Source organism: Zootoca vivipara, chromosome 5 (assembly GCF_965207765.1).
Source record: "Zootoca vivipara chromosome 5, rZooViv2.hap1.1, whole genome shotgun sequence".
In the NCBI taxonomy this organism is placed as follows: Eukaryota; Metazoa; Chordata; class Lepidosauria; order Squamata; family Lacertidae; genus Zootoca; species Zootoca vivipara.
The window spans coordinates 90,997,713-91,015,219 of NC_142588.1; the positions used below are offsets into that span (position 1 = coordinate 90,997,713).

At 44.6% G+C, this 17,507-nt stretch overlaps 1 protein-coding gene and 1 long non-coding RNA gene across 5 annotated transcripts in view; one reads left to right on the forward strand and one right to left on the reverse strand.

Moving 5' to 3' along the window:
- Positions 1 to 1,616: 1,616 nt before the first annotated feature.
- The window catches only part of LOC118078840 (cytochrome P450 2J5), a 39,978-nt gene continuing 24,087 nt past the window's right edge, over positions 1,617 to 17,507 (reverse strand). For 2 of the 3 annotated variants that reach the window (XM_060274307.2, XM_088669279.1), the window contains exons 5-10: positions 16,281 to 16,457; positions 13,180 to 13,321; positions 11,045 to 11,232; positions 10,269 to 10,410; positions 4,535 to 5,326; positions 1,617 to 2,004 (exon numbers count right to left, since the gene is read on the reverse strand). In XM_060274307.2, coding sequence (XP_060130290.2) covers positions 5,139 to 5,326; positions 10,269 to 10,410; positions 11,045 to 11,232; positions 13,180 to 13,321; positions 16,281 to 16,457 — 837 coding nt within the window. In that variant the 3' untranslated portion in view covers positions 1,617 to 2,004; positions 4,535 to 5,138. The remainder of the gene's footprint in view (positions 2,005 to 4,534; positions 5,327 to 10,268; positions 10,411 to 11,044; positions 11,233 to 13,179; positions 13,322 to 16,280; positions 16,458 to 17,507) is intronic. The other variant, XM_088669280.1, reaches the window with a different exon arrangement.
- On the forward strand, positions 6,575 to 8,523 carry LOC132592140 (uncharacterized). Of its 2 annotated transcripts, none has more exons than XR_009557555.2 (2): positions 6,575 to 7,146; positions 7,229 to 8,523. It is a non-coding gene; the product is annotated as an uncharacterized LOC132592140 (long non-coding RNA). The 2 variants fall into 2 exon arrangements; XR_009557556.2 differs by having other exon boundaries at positions 6,575 to 6,789.

A 17,507-nucleotide genomic window follows, 5' to 3' on the forward strand; every position in this document is an offset into this window, starting at 1 on the left:
CTACGACATCAATCACTTGCGATCTGCAGTCCATTGGCAGTAGGAGTACAATATGGGCATGTCTTTAAGCCAGCAGCCTATATTCAAAACTTGACAGTGCCAAACTACCGAAGGCTGTTCACAAAAGCAAGACTGAATGTTTTCCCCTCTGCAGTGCTGGAGGGCAGGATGAGAGGAGTACCCTACCAGGAAAGACTGTGCTCGTGCACCCATGATGTAGATTCTATAAAACACATTGTGCTGCACTGTGGGAAGTTTGAGCAAGCTAGGGCTGAAGTGATTTCACCCCTGCTAGCCTTGCTCCCAGGAAAATCAGAGGATTTCTATATCAGGTTCCTATTGGAAGACCGGTCAAATGCCAGAACACTAGCAGTGGCAAAGTTTTTATCGGTGGTCACAAGAACTAATGTTTCCTATTCCGAATTTGAGTAAGATGTCTGAGTGGTTTGAGGGCGGGGTGTCCCAGCTGTGTATCGCTTGGTAACGAATTGATGGGTCTATGGACCGTAATAAAGATTGTTGTTTATATATTTCTCCCATACTGCATAAATTGATTTTCTTACCAAGTGGTTTAAAAAAGTGGTTTATGCCCTTTTGTCTTTTCATACCAAAGATATCCATGCCAACCAAATCTGTTATCATGACACTATAAGTCTAAAATGTCTACATTTTTTAAAGTTGCCCACTCCCTATGCCAGTAAAGACAGGACGCTTCACAATATAACCTCAACTCTGGCATTTGAACCTTGTATTTGAACTTTGGCTTCTTTCCCTGCCAGATAAATTTAGAAATATGTTTTTGCCATTGCCTGAAATGTCCTGCTCCACTGACTATTGCAATACAAAGAACATTCTTGGCAATACATTCATTTTTGTTACCAATGTCGTTCCCCACTTAAACGCATTGTAAACTTCATATGGGAAAATTCCTTTGGTGAAAAATGGGACTCCACTGCGCCATCTGGTGTCATAGCGTTATAATGCACATAAGGAGATTTATCTTTACAAATGTACCTGAGTCACAGGAGAAAACTATTACTTCCCTTGATCTGGACACTATATTTCTGTTGATGCAGCCTAGAACAGCTTTAGCTTTTTTGTTGCTGCATCACACTGCTGTCTCATGTTCAGCTTGCGTTCCACCAAGACCCCAAGTGAAGGAGACAGTGTTGTTGAAGAGGAAGTTTCAGAAAAGCAAAGTGCTTTACACTTTTATTTTTTTCAGTCCCAAAATTGTGAAACAGGAGACACAACAATGTCTCACCAGCTTCCTGTACATGATAAAGCGTACAGGAGAAAGTTGCTTTGCAAATGTGCTTTGCAAACTGCAAGCAGCAAGTTTCATTCAGCCCAGGGCAAATTCATTTGCTCCACATATTAACTGTTGCCTGGTCAAGGAGCCAAGCAGTTTTCTTGGAACACCCCCAACCCTGAGGTTTCTGCCCCAGAGATTGAATAGACAGTAATCACCAATGATATGAGCTGAAAGATTAGCATTCTGGTAAAAGGTACTGTAAATGATCCACTTTTGCTGGAACACTTAACCAGATTGTGGACTTGAAGGCTTCATTGAAGGCTTTCAGCAGAGATTGTTTAAGGAAGAAATGGGAATTTGCTTTATTTATTTATTTATTTATTATTTATTTATTTTCTATACTGCCCTATATCTGGAGGTCTCAGGGCGGTTCACACAAAAAGATGCTTTGGTAGACATTCTCTGCATTACAGAGGGATGGCCTGGATGACCATCAGGGGTCTCTTCCTGCTCTGCAGTTGTTTTTTATTGAAGTATGACAGACAGAAGAAAGAAATTTGTCTGTATAAAAATCCAGTGGAAAAACATCTATGTGGGGTTATTGTTTGGAAGTATCCAGCTTTTTCGGAGACCGTTCCGAGGGAGACCATTCCAGTGTCAAACAGCTCTTAGTGTCAGAAAGTTTTTCTGTATGTTTTTCCCTGCAATCTTCTTTCTTGTAACATGAAGCCATTGGTTAGAGTCCTACCCTGCAGAAGACACATCAAATAAGTGTTTCAGTTAAACACACTGTAAACTTCATACAGGTAAGTTCCATTGGCGAAACAGCTGTGTGGTTTTTTTTTTTTAAGTATCCAGCTTTTGCTACACCCTTAGCTTTCTCTCCACGACAAGCATCAAAGGGATGGAGGGGGGAGGAGGTTTCAGAGCCCAGAATTGTGTTTAGAAAAGCTCATAAGATGCCCTAAGAAAGCAGTCAGAATGCCCCCTCCCCAGAAGAATTTGAATGTTTGTGCAGGGGGGAAGCCAGAGTTCTGGAGTACAGTGGTACCTTGATTTCAGAACAGTTTAGTTTATGAACAACTTGGATTAAGAATGCTGCAAACCCGGAAGTAGGTGTTTTGGTTTGTGAACTTTGCTTTGGAAGCAGAACATGTTCCACTTCCTGTTGAGTGTGTTCCATTTGTAAATTGAGATGACTCTGGGGTTGTGGCGCTCATCTCGCTTTACTAGCCGAGGGAGCCGGTGTTTGTCCGCAGACAGCTTCTGGGTCATGTGGCCAGCATGACAAAGCTGCTTCTGGCAAACCAGAGCAGTGCATGGAAACGCCGTTTACCTTCCCATCAGAGCGGTACCTGTTTATCTACTTGCACTTGACATGCTTTCGAACTGCTAGGTTGGCAGGAGCTGCGGCCGAGTAACAGGAGCTCACCCCATTGTGGGTAATCGAACCGCCGACCTTCTTATCGGCAAGCCTTAGGCTCATTGGTTTAGACCACAGCACCACCCGCGATTTAAAAAAAATGTTTTACACAAGTAGTTGAAGATAAATCTTTACTTCTCAGGCTGGTAACAGTTAAAGCACAAGCATTATTTACATATAAATTCATGAATGCAAAATGTTTCTCTCCCTTGAGCCCAAGAGAGGGTTCTGGCACGACAGCTTATACTCTCAATCAGGCATAGGCAACCTTGGCTCTCCAGATGTTTTGGAGCTACAACTCCCATGATCCCTGACCACTGGCCCTGTTAGCTAGGGATCATGGGAGTTGTAGTTCCAAAACATCTGGAGAGCCAAGGTTGCCTATGCCTGCTCTAAATTCACTTTTCCCTCCTACCCATCCAACTGAATATGTTCAAAATGATACACTGATTGGGAGCGGGGCATAAGGAAAGAGGCATACTTTGCATGCTTAAAATTTCTGGGATTTCTGCTTAAAGGGTCGCAGGCCAAGACAGAAATATCTGCCCATCCTTAGCCTGGAGAAGAGGAGACTGAGATGAGATATGAGAGCCACCTTCGAATATCTCAAGGGCTGTCCCATGGAAGAGGGAGCAAGCTTGTTTTCTCCTGCTCTGGAGGGTACAACCTGAACCTGTTGTGTTTGTTGTGATTTACCATCTTGATTGTGGGCGAAAATAGCTGTTCCATTTATACTTCTTCCATTCTTTTTCCAAGAAGGGGGATGGGAAAAGGGAGCGAGAGTAAGAATGGGGATGCAAAGAAAGGCGCCAAAGAGGAGGGAGTAAGGAGGGATGGGGATAGGGATGAAGATGGACGCAGCAGCATGAAAGGGCTTAAAGGAAAAGAGGAGATGGGGTGAAGGGGAAAATGGATGCAAAGCAGAGCTGCAGAAGATAAGAGAGAAGTGGCTTCAGAAATTGAGCTGCAAATGTGACCTCAGTAGATGCATGGGATGAGATGGGAAGGGAAGGGAAGGAGAAATTCTAGGGCAGTGTTTCTCAACCTTTTTTGGGCCAAGGCACACTTGTTCCATGAAAAAAATCACGAGGCACACCACCATTTAAAAAGTTAAAAAAATTAACTCTGTGCCGCCCTATATTGACTATATAATTATGACTGTATGCATATCTCATTAAGAGCTGAATACCCATTTCTGGTTTTCTTTTAAAGAAAGGTATTACCTGCTTGACATTTTACATCATACTGTATTAGAAATCTATTGGTGTGCATTACTTACACAATTTTCAGTATCCAGCCTTGTCAGTAACCTTTGTTCTTTATTAACTTTCCATTAAAAATAATTTTTCTTAAACAATGGTATTTAAAAGATTTCCCTGCACACATTCATAGCATCTTTAAGATCAAAGCTGACAATTTCTATTTCAGGGACACCAATGTTTGTTGTTGTTGTCTTTCACCAAATAGTAAATGAAGTGAACAGTGTTTTTAGAAATGATTTGTGCTACATGATCAGATGTATTATTTTGTGTATCGTATTGAAACAGCTTCCATGTAGTCTTTTAATGTTGATTACTCTGAGTGTGTGTACAGATTAAATTAATTACCAGCAGCAAAAGACTGACTTTCCACTCCACTCCCCAAATATTTTACAAGTAATTAATGCTCAGTATTACTCCCACCATAAGTTTTTGGGAAAAGCAAACTGTAAATTAGGGACTGAAATGATACAGTACACAAATTCCAAGTAGAAAGCTCAGTAGACTCACAAAACTGTTTCTGAATCTTACAGCCTATACCTAAAATCTAGATCCCAGCAGGCCAACACAGGACTAAAACAAGTTTGTTCTGCAAACCTCGTCGGGGGCCGGAAGGAGGCTCTTCGCAGCCGCTGGGTCGTACGGCTGCGGCGAAACCCCCACCCCCACCAGCAAATGCAAAGGGAACCCCCCTTCTCCATCCCGGGCCTTGCATTCTAATAAACAGGCCGCCGAGGCCGCCTCCCGCTTAGGAGGAGAGAAAGACGCGAGGCGGCGGGAAGGGGCAGAGAGCTCTGCTTTGTCGCTTCCTTACCCGGAGCCTCAGGCATCGGGGGTGGGGGACGCGGCGCTCGCACCCAGGTGGCATAAAGGGCAGCAGCGCGGGAGGCGGGAAAGAGGGAGAAGAGCGGAGGCGGCCGCGACTAGGCCGAGCGGCGGCTGGGCGGGAGGCGCAGGCAGGACCCGACCCGAGTCGGCCGGCGGCGGCGGGAACGGAAGCAGCGTCGTGACCCGTCCGGCTTCAAATCGCCCTTCTCCCCGCCGCACGTCGCGGCACACCAGCCAGCGCCTCGTGGCACACTATTGTGCCGCGGAACAGCGGTTGAGAAACGCTGTTCTAGGGGGTTCATGTGTCCAGAGTGGCAAAGGGGTCACCGAGTGGAGGAAGCAGGGGTGCACCTCCTAATAGTTTCCTATTTTATTATGTTTTGCAACGGGGAACTGCACAGAGTTTATAAGGATGGGGATGTACATTAGTCCCTATTATAGCCTCTTGATTGAGTTCTTTGACTCCTTCTGGCAGCTGGAAGCTAAATGTCCTTAGCAGGCTGGTCAGGAAGATGAATATTTCAATCTTTGCCTGCTGCATTCCCAAACAAACACGAGCCCCTGAAGAGGAGATAAGAAGAAGGGAGCAAGTGAGCAATAATTTACTTTCCGGTGTTCATTGCTTAGTTGCTATAAACATTCTACATCAGTGTTTCTCAACCAGTGTGCCTCCAGATGTTTTGGGACTACAACTCCCATCATCCCTAGCTAGCAAGACCAGTGGTCAGGAATGATGGGAGTTGTAGTCCCAAAACATCTGGAGGCACACTGGTTGAGAAACACTGTTCTACATAACACTTTGGCAAACTAGAAATAGTTAGGATACAGAAATCATCAAGGCTGCTGTCAATTTCCTAACCTTCCTTTCTTCTTGTTATACTTACGTTTTATTCTGTAATGTGAAGTTCCCTATCTCATATCAAGGAAGATACACTGAGGAAGGGGATGGATTGCAGATGAAGGGGCCTGTGTGAAGGGCAGGGCAGAGAGGATTGCCCAGGGCTAGAAGCTGGGGTAAGAGGGTCTAGCTCCCAAGTGAGAACTCGGGGGCTCACTTTTCTGTGTGAACAATATGGGTGAAGATGTAATTTTGATAGAGGACTTTGTAATTTCTTTTTCTTCTTTTCTTTCGTTCCCTATATTTTTTCTATTTTCCCTAGTATGATTTTTATTGTGTCTAATGTATAAAACTTTCAATAGATGAAAACTTTGGTCAACTGCCCAAATCGACAATGCAGAATGGGGTTACGCTTTACTGCCTGTGTGATGCTTTCTGAATGCTGTATGGAAAGGCACATGAATCTGACGTTTGGAGAATTTGTAAGTTAGCAGTGAGGATGTCTGCTGAATTTCTGCAGGAATAATATTCTTTTGAGTTCAGAGTAGGAAAAGTAAGGAAGTAGGATGGTTTCATTGCACACTGAGTTATGAGGGTGCTTTCAAACCAGGCTAAATAACACCCCATGAAAAGATAGCCTTATCCTTGCTGCCTGAAAAGAAGTTGGATGGCTTGCAGTGGTGATGTGAGACAGGGAACAGCAGTATCCTGGTTCTGGCAGTGCTGCTTCTCTCAGGGACAGGGGAGGGGTGGGAAATGTAGGGAGGTCCAGATGGAGGCATGGGCATGCCCGGGGGGGGGCAGGGGGCAGCTACCCCCCCCCAGAAGCTAAAAAGGAAGGGGGAAAGGGTATAAATTTCAGCTCGCACTGCGAGCTGTAGCATCGCACTGTAGGTTTTTTTTCAGTGCAAAAAGTGGCCGGCGGGAAAAAGTGGTTGCGGAGAACCGCGTGACCACTGCCTCCCCTTCGGGGGGCGTGGACATCATAGCCAGCCAATCCCGCGAGGAGGCGGCGCGCGTTCCCGCCTCTTTCCCCTCCCACCCAGCTCCTGAGCTGCTTCGGCGGGGAGGGGTGTGTGTGTGCGGCTGTAGCGGCTCCTCTCGCCCTCTTTGCCCTTGTACTTGCGGGCAAGTTTGGCGGCAATCGATGGTCTCAACTTGGCGTTCGCAGCAGAAGCGGAGCGGAGTGAGTCTGAGGAGCGGCGGCAAGGGCGGGAGACAAAGCGCTTGAGTTGTGTTGTGTGCGAGGGAGAGCGCACACGCGTTTCCTCTTCCCTGCCACCTTTGCCAGGCTCCTGTCCGCCTCTCTCTCGGTCTCTCTCTCGGTGACCACCCCCTCCCCTCCGGGGGGCGTGGACGTTGACCACGCCTCCTGGGGGATCCTGGTTACGTCCTTACCAGCCAGCCAATCGGATGGCTCAGGGGGCGTGCCGGGCCCCGTGGCTTGCCTGCCCCCCCCCATAGTTTTGATCCTGGGTATGCCCATGGATGGAGGCCCCATGGATGTATGTGCACGTGTGGTCCCAAGCAGAGCTATAACTAGGTGAGATGGGTCCCCTCCAGGGGTGCAGGCATGGGGGGGGCGCAAAATCGGCTAAAAAATATGTCGCCTTCTCTTTCCCTAGCAGTAGCAGCAGCAGCTGGATCCTGCAGCCCAGCGCCACAACAGGAACAGAGCTGAATGGAGCACAGCGCGGCTCCCTCGAACAGCACATTCGCTTTCCCACCTCAGCTGGAACGGGCCATTTGGAACCCCAGTCATAGGGGATCCTCCTGCTTCTGCCGCCACCTGTAGAAGGGACGCTGCTTTCCTCCCTGGCTACTTAAGAGCGCTTCTCTCCACTCCACCCTCCATCCACCCCTCTGCCTTTCTCACTTCCTGGTTTTTGCGCGACTTCTGAAGAATGCAGGCTCCAATCGCACGGCTTAATCGTTACCTTGGGGGTAGCAGGTGGGGCAGGGTGTTTGCTCCAAGCACTTCAATGGGAAATGAAAAGAAAAAGGGGTGGGAGACAGGCGGGAGAGGAGAGGAGAGAGTGGAGATTTGCCTTGAGCATCAACTGTTCAAGTTATAATGCTTCAGTGCCTAACTTCTGCGGACACGCACAAACGCGCCCTCGCACAAACTGGCTAAGTCACAAATCAGTCCCGTGACCTCTTCTCTGAAATGAAACATCCCAAGCAGGGGGATTCATCGGCAATCCAGTAGCCTTTCTGAGAAAGGGAAATGTTTTGTTTCCGACGGCCATCTATTTATACGGAATTGCACGGTGCAAATGGCATTGCTAGCTGTTTATGCTTTTTCTCATGTGATGTGGATAGAAATATTCTTTTGCAACGTGGAGACTGCTGATGTGCATAAGCTAATTTAATTTGAAACATTCACTGAAAACAAAATCTATTTTGAGAAGAAAAGCCCTATATGTTTCCGAAAGGTCATTTTCATGCCTTAGAATCTAAAGTGGCCTCCAGATGTAGGTGGGTTCCAACTCCCATCAGGCCCAGATAGCACAGCCAAAGGCAGGGATGATGGGTGTTGTAGTCCAACAGCATCTGAAGAGCCTACAAAAGTGAAGCAGGTCTGGTCTTATCAGATGTTTTCAAATTGCTGAATACTCAATGCCTATTGAACCAATGATATCTGTGTAATCATTATTTAGCACTTGAATACTGAGCAGTTAGGCATGATCTAATCCACAAATATCCTTGCAATAATCAGGTGAGTCAAGCCCCAAGCCAATATCCCAAGACCCAAGCATATCTTTGGAAATAGTTGAGCTCAGTTTCCTAAACCCTTGTCTGATACCATCAATTTGCACGTACAGTATCCTGAAAATAATTTTTTTGAAACAATTTGTTGTTCCATACCTATATATATCAATGAAAACACATGTTTATTAAAAGCTGACTATTTTCTGTTTCTATTTCTTATTTTCTACCTCCCAGACTTAGGAAGATTGTCCACCAACTGGGAATATCAACATCTCTCAACTTTCAATTTCCCTGATTCCAAAATTGGATTTATTTTTTGTTTGTTTCAGTGAATCCATAGCACTAATTTTCAAGATTAGTGAAGCACACAGCCAAGGACTCTGTAAGCTAAATGTGCTAAATATATCAGTAAATGAACAATAAACAGCTAGCTGGAGGTTTGCATAATTTGTAGCACTTTTAGCTGAGTATATGCATCTGGAAAGTACCCCTAAATTCCATACTGAATGACACTTCAGGTGATTTACGAGAATTGCATACTTTAGTAGTACTTTGGTCTGCTTTGTTATGTGAAGTATCATAGAATACTCCAAGAGAACTGGGTACTGTCAGAAATGATCTAGGTCAGGCATCCCCAAACTTCAGCCCTCCAGATGTTTTGGACTACAGTTCCCATCTTCCCTGACCACTGGTCGTGTTGGCTAGGGATCATGGGAGTTGTAGGCCAAAACATCTGGAGGGCCGCAGTTTGGGGATGTCTGATCTAGGTAAATGTTTTATCTGTGTTAGCAGCAGTTCTTTTCTTTTGAAGAGTTGGAAGCATGTCTACAATTTGTTGTTGTTGTTTAGTCGTTTAGTCATGTCCGACTCTTCGTGACCCCATGGACCAGAGCACGCCAGGCACTCCTGTCTTCCACTGCCTCCCGCAGTTTGGTCAAACTCATGTTCGTAGCTTCAAGAACACTGTCCAACCATCTCGTCCTCTGTCATCCCCTTCAACAATAGTAGAATAGACACTACAATAGTGTCCTGCAATTTATTTTTAACAGGCATTTTGTAAGCTCTCTGTTACAGTTGGTTTTTAGCCTAACATTTTGTCACACCTCTAAGAGGGATGCTTCAAACTAGTGGCGTGGAAGATATTGTGAAAGTAATGCCATTTTGTATCATATATTATTATAATGTAAAGTTATCATAGTGGAACAAATCAGTATAATATTTTTTGTATCCCGCTTTATCACTACCCTAAGGAGTCTCAAAGCGGCTAACAATCTCCTTTTCCTTCCTCCCCCACAACAAACACTCTGTGAGGTGAGTGGTGTGAGGTGATTGGGGCTGAGAGACTTCAGAGAAGTGTGACTAGCCCAAGGTCAGCCAGCAGCTGTATGTGGAGGAGCGGGGACGTGAACCCAGTTCCCCAGATTTCTAGTCTACCGCTCTTAACTACTACATCATGCTGGCTTTATCTATTTAGGCCTATCTGTGTATTGTTTTACCACTTAATTGCATAAAAAAAACCCCTGCCAACTCCCATCATAATGTCATTTTTAATGAAACCTTTTATTAAGAAATAATAAGTTAAATATTGGATTTTTGGTGAAAGAATTCAATACAAAGTAAAGTGTGTGAGGAATTGAATGGGCGGTGGGGGGGATTGGAGGAGAGGCAGAAAGAAGAGCTCATTTGTCCATGGCTAAGGAGTGCACTCTGGACAGTTCTGTCAGGGGCGCAAGATCACCTACCTACGGCTCTGGTCCCAAGCCATTATCCCCGCGATCCCCTTAACTTGCCACTGCCTTGCCCCATTCTGCTGACCAGCATTGCCACTCAAGCCAGAAGACGCTGCTTCTGCTCTGACCCAATCTCTCATGTGCTGCTGCTGATGTCATTTCCTGGAAGCAGACAGATAAGCACATCTACAGATCACAAGATAGCTTGGTCTTCTGCATTTACCTGCACCAAATGGCAGATATTCTTCTCTGTTCACGAATTGTCCATCCTTGTCCAAAAAATGATTTGGGTTGAACTCTGAAGGTGTCTCCCATCGTGTTGGATCAAGAAGAACAGAGCGCAGATCAGGAACAATAATAGTCCCCTGCAAAGAAGAAACAATTGACTTGGAATGCATTCAGATCAATACTTTTTTATTATTATTGTCCCACAGTATACCAAGACTAATAATTGCAGAGACCAATCTGATTTATTACTGCGGGGGGGGGGGGGGGAGGGTTGTATTCATCACCTACAAAAACTTTTTGAATAGGCAGGAACACAAGAGGACTTTCCCCCACCTCTTTTAAAATGAAAGCTCACAGCCAGGCTCAGACCTCTGCAGTGGTGGAGCTTCATGCTCCGGCACTGGGGGGGGGGGAGCAGGCGGGGGGGGGCTAGTGTTCATCTTGGAGGCGTGGCACGCTGCCTACAGGCAGGGCGGCAGCTGCGATGGCGCCCCACCGGAATTGCACTGCTGGGGGCAGTGTGCTTCCACCGCACTCATCTTCCTCTGCAACTGGACCTCTGTCCACTTCATGCTCCTCCCCTGCCTCAAAGGCCCCATGGAATGGCACTTGCCGATTGTGAAACATGCAGGTGGAGCTCCTGCTCTTGCCCTTCAGATTTTTGACTAGACAGGAAGTTCCTGTATGGCTGGCTGTTATCTCTCAATATGAAACCTTTTGCTGCTCTTTGTTCTTGGGCTACATGAGTGCAGCTGTATCACACATTTATACCTTGGGAATGAGAAAACCACACAGCTTCACATCCTTTGTACATTGCCTAGGCAACCCCAAAAAAATGATATATTTAAAGCGCTGCATTTCATGAATCACAGCATTGGTGTAGGGCAGTTTCTTCTTATCTTGATAGCAGATTGAGTGAGCAGAACCTATGACATCTTCGATTTCCTTGTGCATTTTATCTGAAGAGAATGATGGAAACAAAAGGTTTATTGTGAATACTGCATTTTATTTCAGATGGACATTTATTTCCCTTGAACATATTACATAAATCTCTGTGAATGCATCCTACTTTCTTGCATTTTTAGCTCACCTGGTCCTCAAAAGAGCTCAAGTCTGTGTACATGGTTCTTCCCCACTCTAGATCCAGGTGTGAAAAGGTTGAAAGTGAAGCTAATCTCAGTTGTTTCTGGTTACCAGAGTTGGCTGTATTTGCTGAAGGACTGGGATCAAAGGCTGCCCCCCCCACGCACTCTCTCTTGTGTGTGTGTGTGTGTGTGTGTGTGTGTGTGTATTCTCCATCCCCTGCCCTCAATATTTCCTACTTAGTTTCATTAATCCTCATTTCCTCAATTGATCTTTGGCTAGCATCACTCATGTAAAGGTAAAGGTAAAGGTAAAGGACCCCTGGACGGTTAAGTACAATCAAAGGAGACTATGGGATGTGGGGCTCATTATGCTTTCATGCCTACGGTAGGGAGCCAGTGTTTTGTCCAGCATTCCAGGTCATGTGCCCAGCATGACTAAACCCCTTCTGGCACAAGTGGACACCATGATGAGTGCCAAAGCGCACGGAAAGTCTGATTACCTTCCCACTGTTTAATTACACTGGCATGCTTTCGAACTGCTACGTTGGCAGAAGCTGGGACAGAGCAACGGGAGCTCACCCTGTCACGCAAATTCGAACTGATGACCTTCTAATCAGCAAGAACCAGAGGCTCAATGCTTTAGACCACAGTGCCACGCACATCCCTCATGTAATGCAGCATGTAGAGGCAGGAATGAGGCTCAGTCACTTATTTCACAGCAGGGGCATTCTTGTACATTTGCTGCATAAAGAAACTGCAAAGCAAAGCAGCTTGTGGTATGGTATCAACCTGGATGTTGAGCATGTGTTCCTACGTTGCAGGGGTTTGTATTAGAAGACCCTTGGGGTCCCTTCCAACCCTACAATTGTAGGCTTCCATGATGACAAATGACAGAGCATTGCCATTAAACTCATGTCCAACTTTAAGCTTCTAAGAGACATTTTATTTTGTTACATGACTATTCTGCTCATTCAATGAATTTAGGAAAAGGCCCATGGTTTCCCCAGTCCCAGCTTATCATGCTCGCAACAACCCTAAGACGTGCCTTAGACTGCAGGAGAGTAGTTGATTCATCTCCACTGCGTTGCCCATTGCTACACTAAGCCATTCCTTCAGAAAACCTTTCATTGACTCACCTTAGTTTCACAACAGAGGCCCATCCTCTGCCCCAACCCTCTCCTATCCCAATTCCATTACACATTCAGACCCTACATCTCTTCCTGTCCCAGTAATCATAGATTGGAAACATCCTATGGGAGAGGGCATTCTAGGCATTTTGCATTTTTTGCTTCTATTGATCTTGATTTTAGGTTCCACAAACTATGTAGGAAAATATTGGTGGGAAAAACTGATCTTTCCAGACATGTAAGTCAAAAACATTTAGCTTATTTCAGACTTCTGGGGGAGGAAACAAGCCGAAGGACATATCTCAAGATAAGCTCCTGAAGTTCCTTTGTTTTTTCTTAATGAGTCTTTTTGTATCTTACTTTCTCCTATCCCAATTCCATTACACATTCAGACCCTCCATCTCTTCCTGTCCCAGTAATCATAGATTAGAAATGTCCTATGGGGACAGGGCATTCTGGGCATTTTACATTTTTGCTTCTGTTATTTATAGGTTCCAGAAAATTTGTAGGGAAATGTTGGTGGGGAAAACTGATATTTCCAGACATGGAAGTTAAAAACATTAACTTATTTCAATAACATTTGCCTTCCATAATTTCCATCATAAATTCACTTTTAATTATTTCCGATATGAACCCTTTAAAGAATTATGCTCCACCTTAGTGATGAAGAGAAGCCCTGGCTCTCCTCTCTCACCTTGGATATCTGGATGACTTGCCAGGAGGAGAAGTGCCCATTTCAGAGAACCGGTGGTTGTGTCCGACCCTGCTATGAAGAGCTCAGAAATACACTGAGCCATATTCTCTTCATCATAGGTGGACTCTGGGTCATTCCTGCTCTGGTGTTGAAAATGGGGAAAGTGACATGTAAGTAAGTAAGTAAATTTTTATTTATACCCTGCCCTCCCCACCAAGACCAGGCTCAGGGCGGCTAACACCAAATATCAAATGCATTAAAACACAATCAAACAATTGATTAAAATACAGCTTTAAAATTAGAATAAAGATAAAATTAAATGATTGCCCATGAGTTACAACCATAGGGGTTGGGAACCTCAAGTATTCATCAGGGCCAGCTAGCTATCCATGTTGGTCAAGCATGAGCCGATAAAAGGGCCAAAGAGGTAACTTACAGGGTCCCATAGAGGGGGGTCGACCTGGCCTGGACCAAAGGCCAGGTGGAACAGCTCCGTCTTGCAGGCCCTGCGGAAAGGTGCCAAGTCCCGCAGGGCCCTGGTCTCCTGCAATAGAGTGTTCCACCAGGCTGGGGCCAAAGCCGAAAAGACCTTGGCCCTGGTTGAGGCCTGTTTAACCTCCTTGAGGCCTGGGACCTCCAAAATATTATTATTTGCAAACCGTAAGGTCCTCCACAGGGCATACCAGGAGAGGCGGTCCCATAAGTATGAGGGTCCTAGGCTGTATAGGGCTTTAAAGGTTAAAACCAGCACTTTAAACCTGACCCTGTACTCTGTGCAGCTGGTATAGCACTGGATAAATGTGGTCACACGGCAATTACCCCGTAAGGAGCCTCGCAGCGCCATTCTGCACCTGCTGGAGTTTCTGGGTCAGCTCCAAGGGCAGCCCCGCTTAGAGCAAGTTACAATAATCAAGCCTGGATGTGACCATCACACAGATCACTGTGGCTAGATCAGGGCAAAAAAGGTAAGGGACCAGCGGCTTCTGGTTTGGCTGTGAAGGGAAATGGAGGCACGAGCCGGTCGTCCGACTAAGAGACAACCGCTACCAGGATTTTAAAGAGACAGGGGAGACACACACCCAAAAGCCCTGCAGATAAGCGGGGTCTTGAGGGGACCAGCCAGGCTTGGAATAGACTTGCTGCATTCACGGAGCCCTGTGGCTGCATTGGCAGCTAGCGCGGGGGGGGGGGGACCGGTTAGAGTATGCCTGTGGCTCCAATGCAGCTTGAAAGTCCGAAACCACGAACCACCGCCTGAAGCAGCAGACTTTCTAAACAAGGTACAGTGGTACCTCGGTTTGCGAACGCAATCTGTTCCGCGGAGGCGTTCGCTCGCTGAGGTATTCGCTCGCCGAAGGCACACTTCTGCGCGTTTGTGAAGCGTCAATAGAGCACTTCTGCGCATGAATGCACTGCGCAGATCGCGTCTGCGCATCCGACACTGCGGAACCTGGATGTAAACACTTCCAGGTCCACGGTGTTCGTAAACGGAGGTTTTCGTAAATAGAGGTAGTCATAAACCGAGGTTCCACTGTATCTATTGCCAAGATTATTTGAATTTTAAATTAGAATTTTTTTGCATTAAAATCAATTTGGCAAAGACGGTCTCTAAAAAGGAAGTCAACTTCCGTCTTTTGAAAGACAGATTCTGCAGTACAGACTTGTGAATGGGATCAGAGATACTTATAGATAGATACATCAGCCTTATGTTACTTTTTAAACTGCACTTAGATATTTACTAGCAACCATCTCTTTGCTGGCTATAAAATAATAAACTGTTGCTCTGTGAACTTTGAAAGAGTATTCATGAATGAAGTGGAGTATCCTCAGTTTTTGTGAATGGTGGAGCTGTTTTGTGAATGAAAGTGACTAAAGGATTTTTTGGGGGGGGATCTAAATAAACTTTAAAGGACCCTGGATCTTGGAAAACCCTACCAAAGCTCAACCTGGGAACACTTTTCCATAACTGGGAGAAATCTCAGGGAGGAGAAGTGCCTAGGAGAGTGGGAGTAGGAAAAGAAAAAGAGAACTTTAAAAGAGCAGGGCCACATACTGGAATAAAAACTGAGGAGAACACTATATATTGGATTATAAATACCATTCGGATTACAAATATCATCTGGAATATAAATACAAATTGGATTACAAATTTAACCTATGTTTGGAATATATTGGACTTCAATATTTTGGATTACAAGATACAGCGTGAACTATAAGATATGACTAGAGACTTTGAAAACATCAGACTACCACCAAGAGGACAACATAACACCACTCGAGGAGTGTGATAACAACCAGGTGAGATCTTGAAAGATTTTGGTGAGACCAGGTCTCCTTTGTTGTTGTTGTTGTTGTTAAATTGTGCATATATGTGTGATTTTTTCTTCTATTTTGGATTATTTCTGAACTCTATGAAATTTGTTTAAAAGTGAAACTGCTGTGATAGGATTGGTAGGGGAATGAATTGGTTTATGTTCATTTTATATGAACATAAAAACTGAGCTGTGATAGGATTGGTGGGGGAATTTCCATATACAAGTCTAAGGGTGAGAAAGGGAAAAGAATAATTGGCATAAAAATGTGACAATTACAGTATGGTGAAATAAGGTACTTACCACTAAACATATTTCACCTTTCATTTGTCATCATGATAAGCATTGTTCAAAGAGTGAAAGATGAAAATATATTTGTCCTTTCTAGTATATAAAGATGGCTGAGACAAGGATTTGAAGTCATACTCTAGTTTAAGAGCATTTTGTTTGGGATTTTCTGTTTTCTCAATCCACATTTGAATGTCAGATGAACACCAATCCAAAATAATGTATGTACAGAAGGAATGCTCCAAAGCAAGACCCATTAACACACTTAAATTTCCACTCCTTTAAGCTCACATTTCTTAACCATTTCTATAGATGCTTATGGATGGATGTCAACCCTGTTTAGCAACTAAAATGACTATGAGAATTTTTTGGGGGGTGGGAGGACTCAATGCCATTTTCAACTGAGATTCAGGAAAAATGATTAGTAGTCACTTTTAACAGGTAATATAATGATTCCTTGGATGAGCATCATTCGGCTTCAAAGCAGATACTGGAACTTACTTTCTCCATCTGAAGTAGATAGTAATCAATGAGATCCTGTGGCTCATGCAGAGACTGATTCTCTTTATGCTTCTCTATCTCCTCCTTTGCAAATGAACGCATAATGTCTGCATAGGACAAGGCCTTCTTGTGGGGCCCTGGAAGATGTTTCATGAGCCATGGGAGCGTTTCATAAAGCTAAACGAAAGATAGCAGAAATGCTGTCATTACCATGAGGAAGCTTGGTCACACTGTTTGTGCTTTGGATTAGCACTTAAAAACATGATCTGCATTCTTCTTCAGGGCTAGCATATTAGTTTGAATCTCACTAAGAAGAAGGAAGGTGTCTATAGCTTCTCTGGAATCCCACAATGATTGGATTCTGTGAATTATCCCTAGCTGAAAATGTTAAAGAAAACTATAGCTCAAAATATTTTTCCAGCTTCCAAGCATTATTCCAAAACTGGGCACAATCACAGGACCCCTCCTGGAACATGTTAGTGGCCTTTTCTGGTAGGTGAAGAATAGGGATGGGGGTGGGAATTAAAGTAAGCTCACATTTAAAAGCAAATTTGCCTAATACACAAATGGAAAGACAGCCATCGTTCAAAATGTACACTCCTCCAATTTTTAATTGTATTTTTTAAATCCTCCAGTTTGCCAGTCCAGTGATTCTGATATTTCATCACAAAAAACGAAACCTTGATGAAGGATGTTTTTTCTCCTTCCTTGTTTTTTCATTAATGATCAATTACTTACATTTTCTGAATATATAAGGAGCTAGAAAATAAAACTTGCACTAATATGAAGCAGTGTTAGAAACTGAGATATGAAAGCTCTGAGCTAAATGGCACCTCAGACCTCGATTATGGGTGCAGCAACGGAATGTTTAGGTGTTCCTTTTTAATAACAAGAATACAAAGCTGAAAATGAATGAACCGCAGCTAAAATCTTATATTCATTTTTCACATGGTCTAGTCCTCACCTGAAGACTGCAGAAAACAAAGCCATGCTTCCCCTACCTGACCCACTAATATTTTTAAGAGAGTCTCTTCTCTAGTCTTCAGAGAGTGGCTGGATGTGAGGAGGCAGGAAAAGGGTTATACAGAAGGGAGCTGCTTTCCTTAGCAGAAGTGACAGTGTTTGAGCTGCAGGTCTCTCTTTCATTAAAAAAAAAACCTCCAGCCAAGGTGGTGGCTGCAGGGGCCTCACTAGGGACACCATTATGATTGCCGCTGCTAAATCAGT